At 46.5% G+C, this 12,551-nt stretch overlaps 1 protein-coding gene across 7 annotated transcripts in view; it reads left to right on the forward strand.

Annotated features, from left to right (window-relative positions):
- Nucleotides 1–12,551, forward strand: part of ENPP2 (ectonucleotide pyrophosphatase/phosphodiesterase 2) — a 442,632-nt gene that overhangs the window by 410,535 nt on the left and 19,546 nt on the right. For all 7 annotated transcript variants that reach the window (XM_078686841.1, XM_078686846.1, XM_078686840.1 and 4 more), the window contains one exon: nt 5,804–5,957. In XM_078686841.1, the coding sequence (XP_078542967.1) occupies nt 5,804–5,957 (154 nt within the window). The remainder of the gene's footprint in view (nt 1–5,803; nt 5,958–12,551) is intronic.

Below are 12,551 nucleotides of genomic sequence, written 5' to 3' on the forward strand. Positions count from 1 at the left end.
TTCACTCACTACTCTTCACTCACTACTCTTCACTCACTACTCTGCACTCACTACTCTGCACTCACTACTCTGCACTCACTACTCTGCACTCACTACTCACTACTCTGCACTTACTACTCTGCACTCACTACTCTGCACTCACTACTCTGCACTTACTACTCTGCACTTACTACTCTGCACTCACTACTCTGCACTCACTACTCTGCACTCACTACTCTGCACTCACTACTCTGCACTCACTACTCTGCACTCACTACTCTGCACTCACTACTCTGCACTCACTACTCTGCACTCACTACTCACCACTCTGCACTCACTACTCTGCACTCACTACTCTGCACTCACTACTCTGCACTCACTACTCTGCACTCACTACTCTGCACTCACTACTCTGCACTCACTACTCACCACTCACTACTCACCACTCTGCACTCACCACTCACTACTCTGCACTCACTACTCTGCACTCACTACTCTGCACTCACTACTCACTACTCTGCACTCACTACTCACTACTCTGCACTCACTACTCACTACTCTGCACTCACTACTCACTACTCTGCACTCACTACTCTGCACTCACTACTCTGCACTCACTACTCACTACTCTGCACTCACTACTCTGCACTCACTACTCTGCACTCACTACTCTGCACTCACTACTCACTACTCTGCACTCACTACTCTGCACTCACTACTCTGCACTCACTACTCTGCACTCACTACTCTGCACTCACTGCTCTGCACTCACTGCTCTGCACTCTGCACTCACTACTCTGCACTCACTGCTCTGCACTCACTGCTCTGCACTCACTGCTCTGCACTCACCACTCTGCACTCACCACTCTGCACTCACCACTCTGCACTCACCACTCTGCACTCACCACTCTGCACTCACCACTCTGCACTCACCACTCACTACTCTGCACTCACTACTCTGCACTCACTACTCACTACTCTGCACTCACTACTCTGCACTCACTACTCTGCACGCACTCACTACTCACTACTCTGCACTCACTACTCTGCACTCACTACTCTGCACTCACTACTCTGCACTCACTACTCACTACTCTGCACTCACTACTCTGCACTCACTACTCTGCACTCACTACTCTGCAATCACTACTCTGCACTCACTACTCTGCACTCACTACTCTGCACTCACTACTCTGCACTCACTACTCTGCACTCTACTCTGCACTCACTACTCTGCACTCACTACTCACTACTCTGCACTCACTACTCTGCACTCACTACTCTGCACTCACTACTCTGCACTCACTACTCTGCACTCACTACTATGCACTCACTACTCTGCACTCACTACTCTGCACTCACTACTCTGCACTCACTACTCTGCACTCACCACTCTGCACTCACTACTCTGCACTCACCACTCTGCACTCTGCACTCACCACTCACTACTCTGCACTCACCACTCACTACTCTGCACTCACCACTCACTACTCTGCACTCACCACTCTGCACTCACCACTCTGCACTCTGCACTCACTACTCTGCACTCACTACTCTGCACTCACTACTCTTCACTCACTACTCACTACTCTGCACTCACTACTCTGCACTCACTACTCTGCACTCACTACTCTGCACTCACTACTCACTACTCTGCACTCACTACTCACTACTCTGCACTCACTACTCACTACTCTGCACTCACTACTCTGCACTCACTACTCACTACTCTGCACTCACTACTCACTACTCTTCACTCACTACTCTTCACTCACTACTCTTCACTCACTACTCTTCACTCACTACTCTGCACTCACTACTCTGCACTCACTACTCTGCACTCACTACTCACTACTCTGCACTTACTACTCTGCACTTACTACTCTGCACTTACTACTCTGCACTCACTACTCTGCACTCACTACTCTGCACTTACTACTCTGCACTCACTACTCTGCACTCACTACTCTGCACTCACTACTCTGCACTCACTACTCTGCACTCTGCACTCACCACTCTGCACTCACCACTCTGCACTCACCACTCTGCACTCACCACTCTGCACTCACTACTCTGCACTCACTACTCTGCACTCACTACTCTGCACTCACTACTCTGCACTCACTACTCTGCACTCACTACTCTGCACTCACTACTCACCACTCTGCACTCACCACTCTGCACTCACCACTCTGCACTCACCACTCTGCACTCACCACTCTGCACTCACCACTCTGCACTCACCACTCTGCACTCACCACTCTGCACTCACTACTCACTACTCTGCACTCACTACTCTGCACTCACTACTCTGCACTCACTACTCACTACTCTGCACTCACTACTCACTACTCTGCACTCCCTACTCTGCACTCACTACTCTGCACTCACTACTCTGCACTCACTACTCTGCACTCACTACTCTGCACTCACTACTCTGCACTCACTGCTCTGCACTCACTGCTCTGCACTCACTGCTCTGCACTCTGCACTCACTACTCTGCACTCACTGCTCTGCACTCACTGCTCTGCACTCACTGCTCTGCACTCACTGCTCTGCACTCACCACTCTGCACTCACCACTGCACTCACCACTCTGCACTCACCACTCTGCACTCACCACTCTGCACTCACCACTCTGCACTCACCACTCTGCACTCACCACTCTGCACTCACCACTCTGCACTCACCACTCTGCACTCACCACTCTGCACTCACCACTCTGCACTCACCACTCACTACTCTGCACTCTTTACTCACTACTCTGCACTCACTACTCTGCACTCACTACTCTGCACGCACTCACTACTCACTACTCTGCACGCACTACTCACTACTCTGCACTCACTACTCTGCACTCACTATTCTGCACTCACCACTCTGCACTCACCACTCTGCACTCACCACTCTGCACTCACCACTCTGCACTCACCACTCTGCACTCACCACTCTGCACTCACCACTCTGCACTCACTACTCTGCACTCTGCACTCACTACTCACTACTCTGCACTCACTACTCACTACTCTGCACTCACTACTCACTACTCTGCACTCACTACTCACTACTCTGCACTCACTACTCACTACTCTGCACTCACTACTCTGCACTCACTACTCACCACTCTGCACTCACTACTCTGCACTCACTACTCACCACTCTGCACTCACCACTCTGCACTCACCACTCTGCACTCACCACTCTGCACTCACCACTCTGCACTCACCACTCTGCACTCACCACTCTGCACTCACCACTCTGCACTCACCACTCTGCACTCACCACTCTGCACTCACCACTCTGCACTCACCACTCACCACTCACCACTCACTACTCACTACTCACCACTCACCACTCACTACTCTGCACTCACTACTCACTACTCTGCACTCACTACTCACTACTCTGCACTCACTACTCACTACTCTGCACTCACTAATCTGCACTCACTACTCACTACTCTGCACTCACTACTCTGCACTCACTACTCTGCACTCACCACTCTGCACTCACCACTCTGCACTCACCACTCTGCACTCACCACTCTGCACTCACCACTCTGCACTCACCACTCTGCACTCACCACTCTGCACTCACCACTCTGCACTCACCACTCTGCACTCACCACTCTGCACTCACTACTCTGCACTCACTACTCTGCACTCACTACTCTGCACTCACTACTCTGCACTCACTACTCTGCACTCACCACTCTGCACTCACTACTCTGCACTCACCACTCACTACTCTGCACTCACCACTCACCACTCTGCACTCACCACTCTGCACTCACCACTCTGCACTCACCACTCTGCACTCACCACTCTGCACTCACCACTCTGCACTCACCACTCTGCACTCACTACTCTGCACTCACTACTCTGCACTCACTACTCGCTACTCTGCACTCACTACTCGCTACTCTGCACTCACTACCCTGCACTCACTACTCACCACTCTGCACTCACCACTCTGCACTCACCACTCTGCACTCACCACTCTGCACTCTGCACTCACCACTCTGCACTCACCACTCTGCACTCACCACTCTGCACTCACCACTCTGCACTCACCACTCTGCACTCACCACTCTGCACTCACTACTCTGCACTCACTACTCGCTACTCTGCACTCACTACTCGCTACTCTGCACTCACTACCCTGCACTCACTACTCACCACTCTGCACTCACCACTCTGCACTCACCACTCTGCACTCACCACTCTGCACTCTGCACTCACCACTCTGCACTCTGCACTCACCACTCTGCACTCTGCACTCACCACTCTGCACTCACCACTCTGCACTCACCACTCTGCACTCACCACTCTGCACTCACCACTCTGCACTCACCACTCTGCACTCACTACTCTGCACTCACTACTCACTACTCTGCACTCACCACTCTGCACTCACCACTCTGCACTCACCACTCTGCACTCACCACTCTGCACTCACCACTCTGCACTCACCACTCTGCACTCACCACTCTGCACTCACCACTCTGCACTCACCACTCTGCACTCACCACTCTGCACTCACCACTCTCCACTCACTACTCACCACTCACTACTCACCACTCTGCACTCACTACTCACTACTCACCACTCTGCACTCACTACTCACTACTCTGAAAGCAGGCAAGGCTACTGAATAATTTTACACTGGTCACGGTTAACACTCTTTTCTAGAAGAGAATAGACATGTTTATCTTGGTGGGTTGAATTTAAAAAAACACATGGCGCACCCTGGTGTCCAATAAAGAATAGGCGATCAGTAACGTGCACGCTCAGAGAGCAGACTGTACTGAATGTTCTGTGTACATTAGCAGAATCCTTCAAAGCACATCTGACATCATTCTTTGCTCCCGCCATTCCGGTACTTTACACTGCAAACACTCCCGCAAGTCCATGCAATTAGAGGACATGACATTTTGAACAAGCACCTACCTCTCAGTGCCCTCACTGCGTTGCGAAACTTCTCGATGCCGGCCAGGAAGAGAGCAGTGATCGGCGCACGGTGGGGATGCTGGCGCCGTGCGCGCCACTGAATCCGCGCGTGGCCAGCACTTGCCGCTCCCTCTTCCATTAGGATTGCTGGGTGCGCCGTGCGCGCGACTGAATCCGCGCGTGGCCAGCACTTGTCGCACCTCTCCCATTGAGAATTCTGGGCGCGTGCCCAGCTCTTGTCTCCTTTTGTCGGCTTTGGAGACTGAAACGATTACAATAGTTCTCTGCCGAGAACGCGCTTCGTGCGTCTCTAGGCCGAGACCTAAAAAGGAAAGCAAATTGCTCTGCAGTGGAAAAAAGGGAGTGACTCCCCTGTCAGCATTTTGCAGCTGCCTTGAGAAGAACAAAATGAGGGAGAGAGCAAGGTAACATGCGTTTTCCCATGGAGTGCTAATGCATAAAGATAAGAAAGTGTCCCCACAAAGCAGCAGTGGATGATACAACTGTCCAATCGTAACACTGTGAGACCGAATTTCCCCTGAATAGGACAAACATAATAGGCAGGAAAGCCACTCAAACAAGAGTAGCTACCAGAGACAAACAAAGGCATTCAATCATGAGCTAGGTGTTCACCCAAAGCCCTTTCTAAGTATATGAATATTTCTTTCTAAACGATATGTCTGCCAATATAGGAAGCTGAAGCGGTCTGTAGCAAGGCCTAAAATGGACTTCTGAATTGTGTGCCCTGTTTCCCTGGAAACAATATTTCACTCCAAAACATGTAGCGTGAATAGCCCATTATTCTTGACTGACTAATGCTCTACACAGATCAAATAATGTAGTAAAATGTTGCATTTCTTATGTCCTCTTGACAGGTTTGTTGAGGGTACAATACCAGTTCCAACACATTATTACAGTATCTTAACCAGCTGTCTTGACTTCAACCAGCCAGCAGACAAGTGTGACGGACCATTAAGTGTTGTTTCGTTCATACTTCCTCATCGGCCAGACAACGATGAAAGTTGTAATGTAAGTTAAAACGTGGTTTTGTGCAAAAGAAGTAAATGTTTTGTCCTTTTTTGTGTTAAGTGGGAAAGTGGAAGGAATTGTTTCTTGGTAAGAAGAGTGCAATGCTTCTCTTTCTTGGTTTTTTATGAGAGCTACCTTTCTTTTAGCTTTGCTTTGAACTAAGCAATCATATAAATTAATTCAGCCACACGTGTACAATTTATTTTTAAGAGCCATGGATTACTGTGGCGTGGGATGTGGTAAGGTTATTTATAGTCTCTTGGCTAGTTTTAATTCTTATTTAGATTTTTCCCTTTATTTATTTATGCCATTATTAATTAGCATTTCCACTTTTCTTCGCTGGGCATCCACCACTCCTCCTTTTTTCAAATGTATGTTTTTTCATATGAAGTTTCTTATTCCCTTTGTCTCACCTTTCTCTAAATTGGGGATAATCTAGGTTGAATATATTGGAAATACATTCTAGTACAAATCAAGGACCTTGAAGAATACCATTTGTTTGCCAATTGACCTATTTTAATTAAATACTTTACAGCAATCCATAAATGCCCTACAATTAACAAGCATAGCTTGTTGGTAATTCTAACATAGTTATTCCAAATAGGGTTTAAAACGCAGTCACCAAAAGAAGATTTACAACCGACCAGACGGTAAGGCAGCCACATTTCGGTCTAGCTAGATAGACCCTACAGCCAAGCACGAGCCTTCCCTAGATGAGAACAGGTCTGCATGCTTCTTCTTCGTATCACATTTTGCTAGTTGAGCTGATTTTCTTTGCATTTAGTTGTTACCACTTTATTCAGAAACCACACATTTGATATTGTTTATTCTCTTGTTGATAGTGTACTTTCTATTACTTTTGTATTGTATTGTATAGCATACTTATATAGCGCGTACTGTTACCCAAAGGGGTATCCTGGCGCTTTGACTCCAAAATCACAGCACTAGCAGAGCTGGATCACACAGCCCTAGGAAAGAGGTGGGACTTCAGACCCTTTTTGAAATGAGTCGGCTCGTTCAGCTTCCTTAAAAAGAGTGGATGAGCATTCCACAATTTAGCGGCCGTGAAGCTGAAGGAACGGCCACCCATTCGCATCCTCTGAATGCGAGGGACCCCAACCAGGAAAGCAGAGGAGGAGCGTAAGGGCCTCGCTGCAGAGTACCATTTAAATTTATTCTGAAGAGCAATAGGTCCCAGTCCGTGAAGTGCTCTGAAGACAATGCAAGAAGCCTTGAAGCAGATCCGCTGATGTATAGGCAGCCAATGAAGGTCTTTAAGTGCCAAAGATGAAGATGCAGAGCGCGCACGTGAGAGAGCCAGCTTGGCTGCCATATTCTGGATCCGCTGCAATTGTCTTATCAGAGAGCTGGGGTCCCCTAGAAGTAGTGTGTTACAGTAGTCTAACCTACTGGGTATGATACTGCGCACTTTTGTGCGACAAGAGACGTTTGTAAAAGATGCCTAATCACCAGCTTGCAGATACCAAAGCAAGTGTAAAATAAAGTAACTGGCATCCTGCTTTCCTATCAAAAGCATTTTAAACCATCATCAAAATTCATAGTTGGACTTTCAGGAGCAACAAGTCTAAACACGACCTTTGATCATGAAGCAGAATGGAAGGAAGCACTTGGAACAGACTACTTTTATTTTGCATAACGCAAACTTGGCCCAAGGACAATAGAGCGCTTCACATAAGCACCAGATTACATTTATCAATCACTTGCCCAAAATCAAGAGGATGTTGAGCCAATAGGAAGCTCTGAACCTGTTCCCCATTTCCAAAGTCTGTATCTCTGGCCATTAGGCCACATCCCCTCCAAGCGATTATTCGTGGATTCCTAAACCTCTGGCACAGAGTGCTCCCTCCCTGAGAATCACCAGCAGCTAATGACCTTTATGCAGCAGTTCACTGAAAAGGACTGACCCAGTGAATGACAATCGGTACATTTATTAGTGAACAAACTGAATAGTATAGCGAGATGTAGATTCATCTATAAAGGGCCTGTTCACCAAATATTTTGGACCATAGGCATAGCTTTATGGCTGAAAATACCTCATTTACACCTGCCAGGAAATCACAAAAGTATTGTAAGTGGGCATAAATGCATTTAATACTATGGATTTCTCCACGACCAATGTGAATAAATCGTAGCAGTAAATCCCTCTCAAGGTGTGGTTTGCCATGGAAGTTTGGAAATGCCAAAAAACACATATGATTGTGAACATTCCCAAAGTATGACCCCTTTCCACACTAGGAATCCTCACAGATTTACGCCAGCCAAGAGCAGGAGTGACTCCCCTTCTAGGATGTTAACAGGAACTGATTATCCCCAGATTTACTTGGTGTTTCCTCCACAAGGAAAAATATTTCCCCCCAGACAAAACTAAAATTTCAAAAAGTGCATTTGGTCAGGAGGCTCCATTTCTAGTGCGGATTTCTATGGTGTATAGAACTCCACACAGTGGGAATAGGAGCCGTTGGGACATGCCACATGACAATTCCCAAAAGTGTATCTTAAAACCTGCACCTAGTGCTTTTCCCAGGCATACTAATGTTTATGAATAGAAAGAAAACGTAAACATATGCACAGGCAGAGCTGTAAATCTCCACCTGTACTGTTATGTTTTTTTGTGAACAGTATCCAAAGTGTTTAATCAAAAGCTGTCAGTCTATTAAAGTAAAAATCTGGAGATCGCGCTAATTTTGTCCCCTTTTTTTTAAAGAATTATTACAATTGTGTTACGATTCAGTAGATATAGTATGTTATAAGATAAGTAACATATGTTCCAGCTTGGGGTCTTTGCCAAATTAGGACATATAGCTCTTGGTCTGTACAATAGTGCGGATGTTTATGACTAAGTCCCAAAGTCATACATGTTCTCCAAGCTATAGATAATTTATAATGCAGTACATCTACAATAGCCCAACATAATCTTTAGTTAAAGGTGGTGTTACACCGGTCAGCCTTGGGTGGTCTTTTCCTGAACTTGTTGCTTGCTTTGTCTCACTTTTTGCTGATTTCTTTTTGATGGCCTTAGGACTCTGGGTACTTTACCACTGCTAACCAGTGCTTACATGCATTTGCTCCCTCCCCTAAAATATGGTAACCTTGATGTATCCACAATTGATACATTTAATTTACTTTTATGTCCCTAGTAAAGTACACTATATGTGCCCAGGGCCTGTAAATTAAATGCTGCTGGTGGGCCTGTGCAAACAAAGAACAATTGATGGACAGAATGCAGAACAATGTCAAACATTCACCCCAGTACAGAGATCTGGTCCTAAATCCATTGTTTTTTTGCTCGCCATTCCAGTTTGGACCCAGCCATATGCAAATCAGTCTTGAGCCTGCGCCCAATGGGAACAGTCCAGTCCGTACTGCCAGACCAGATCCTCCCTGGACTGGAAACAAGCATCCTAGGACCGGTTTTGGGCTTTCAGCCCACATCAGCCAGGATAGCTTGATTCCAGTGGCATGGAGAGCACGGGACCCACATCTGGGCATACCCGTCCCACTCGGGGTGACAAATGCAAAAAGAAAAACTAATGGACAGAATGGAGTACAATGTCATACATTCACCCCAGTACAGAGATCTGGGCCTACATCCATTGTTTTTTTGCTTACCATGCCATTCCAGTTTCCACTGATTGTGCCACCTACTTAAGTAGTCCGTTAAACATGGTTCAGGCCTGTCACTGCAGAACCTGTATGTGCAGTTGACTCCCATGTCGACTTGGTATTTAAAATCTCTTCCCAAGCCTTAAACTCCCCTTTTATTACATGTAAGCCACCTCTAAGGATTGTTCTAGGTAGCCCATAGTGTGTTGTGTAGGTAAACGGCAGGACATATACTTTTTAGTTTTACATGTCCTAGTAGTCAAAAACTCCCAAATTTGTTTTTCATGACTGTGAGGCCTACCCCTCTCATAGGTTAGCATTTTGGGTTTCTTGATGCATTTAATGTGTAATTCTGGATTGAGAAGGAGTAGAATAGTCATGTTTGGTACCTATGGACTTGTAATCATCATCTTTAATGGAAAAGTTGGATTTATGATTACAACTTTTAAAATTCCACTTTTGGAAAGTTGGCATTTTTCTGCTCTTAAGCCCTGCGTACCTCTGCCTGTCTCCAATACACGTCTGGGGTGGGTGACAGCTGGGCTTTGTGAATTTCCTCTAGACTGTCGCACACAAAGTGAGAGGAGGTGTGACATTCACATCCTAATGGCCCATCACCAGGCTGATCGGTCTTCTTAGGCTAGATAGGAGGGAGGAGTTGACACTTGCACCTGAATAGGGTTGTGCCTCTCCTCACACAAAGAACTGCATATCCCCTGTAGTGAGTCATGTGCAAGGGCAGCAAAGGGCAGGGACCTTGTGTACGTCAAAGGCCCCTCTGAAATCTCCCACACTGCAAAGGCACAACTGGGTATAAGTATTGGACCCCTGACACCTCCAAGTCAGTACACTTCTGGACTTGTGGATACTCTGCCAGGAAAAAGGACTGCTACTCTGTGAGACTGCTGCTCTGGAAGAACTGTTTTTCTGCTGTGCTGCAGTGCCTGCTGCCTGGATGAGAAGGACTAGACCTACACACCTTGATCCCAGAGTGACTCCAAGAGCATGTCCACTTGCCTCTTATTCTGCCGTCTCAGGGACTTCAAAGACTGCCTCCAATCTCCAACCAGCACCTGGACTCTGCCATATGTGAGTCCTACCCTACTAAGTGGTGCCCAACCAGTCTTGGTCCCTTGGGAATGGGTTTTCTTGTTCTGCATTGTCAAAATCCACACATCGCCTGCTTTGCGCAAGTCGAAACCAATGCATTTGCATTCAATGCTTGCACAGTGCCGCTTCTGAGACTCCACAGCATCAACAGCATGGCCCAACAACAATTCAACATCTTCACCGTAAGGGGTTCAACGAAGACGCGGGACCCGACTGTGAAACCCGACGATGCAGTGTCTTCATCATAAGGCTAGATGACGACGCACTGCCTTCATCGTAAAGGGACTCGATGATGGCGTCGGCCCGACTGTGTGACTTGCAACTGACGCAGTTGCTCCTCAATGTAAGCACATCCTCCCGAAAGGTACCGTTTTCTGCTGGGCCTGCGTATCTTCTGTATCCAACCCGTGCTCCATCACGGTCGGCTTCACTTTTCAGATTTGACCCAGTGTCCAGCGTGATCTCAAGTAACCCCTAAGCACAATTGACTTTTAAGCACTATAATTCCAGATATTCCTTAAAAATTCATATCACTGGTTCTACTTGTTTTATGTTTGTCGTTTTGATCTTGTTGATTGAATTAAGGTCTATCCTTCTAACCTGGTGTAGATTATTTTTGTGGTGTGTGTTGTGTTTTCACTGTAATAAACATTGCAAAAATACTGTACACATTGCCTCTTAAGTTGAGCCGGACTGCTCTATGCCAAGCTATCAGTGAGTGAGCGCAGGTTAATTTAGGGTGTGTAGAGTGGTGCTCTGTTCTTGGACAGGGTGCATATCTCTGCCAACTAGAGACCTAATTTCTAACAGGCGGCCATCTCAGAAGATTTCAGAGATACGGTTCAAATGCACTTAACAGGTGGGAAAATAATGATGCATGAGAGTGCATTTAAATGCATTTGTTATGTTCAGGATCCACAACAGATCATCCTTCCTGACACCCAGAATGCCAGCATGCATTAATTGGCTACAAACCTGACTCTGGTTAGCATCCACTAGGATAGGATGGTAGTTGGGCATCTTATTTGTTTCAAATGATTTCTTAGAACATGGAGAATTTGAGAAGGAACTTGGAGCCTTTGGTGAAATATTAAAAGAGATCATAATTTCCAAGTAGTGCCTTGGACATATTCTGTTAAAGAGGCTAATGGAAAATATAGCCACACAGTGTCTTATGGCGTTTTTTATGACACCATATGTGATTGCCTTTAAATGGGTACTTTGTAGCTTTGACTCTTCACCTCTGGACTTTTCAGCCTCAAGCCATGCACTGTGGGATTACATACCACCGCTGATTTGGGTTGGGACAGGAAACCAAAATGCAGAGCGGAGATGTAACCATATGCTGAGACATCCCCTCCTAATAAAACCGAGAAGCAGAGGCACAGGTGGCACCCCCATTCAAGGACCTCCAGAAAAGGATAAGAAAAAAGAGATGGGACAGGGAAGCTGATCACAATTTGGTTTCTTGGTTATACACCCCCCCACTTTATCCTGGAAAAATAAGAGGTCCAGAAAAAAAGCCCAAGTTGAGCAATGTGGGCAACAGAGATGACCATAGCAAAACCAAAGGTGGGGATCTCCGTGTGGGAATTTCACTGATGCATTGTATGCACTGGTAAACTGTTCTGGTTTAAAGCTCTAGAACAATTGGCACTTTAGCAAAAGGGCATTTCCAGTAACAACATTGATAGAATGTCATGGCATATGTTTACCCATCATTCCTTCAGTACTGTATGTTAAGATCCTTGTAAAGTGCAAATTACATATTCTTCAGTTTCCATGCTACTATTCTTTTACAGCCTGCTTCTACGCATATGTGTTTGGTAATTACTATTTTGCTTTCCCATGGTGGTGTCC

The sequence above is a fragment of the Lissotriton helveticus genome, chromosome 4_1 (assembly GCF_964261635.1).
Source record: "Lissotriton helveticus chromosome 4_1, aLisHel1.1, whole genome shotgun sequence".
Classification (NCBI taxonomy): domain Eukaryota; kingdom Metazoa; phylum Chordata; class Amphibia; order Caudata; family Salamandridae; genus Lissotriton; species Lissotriton helveticus.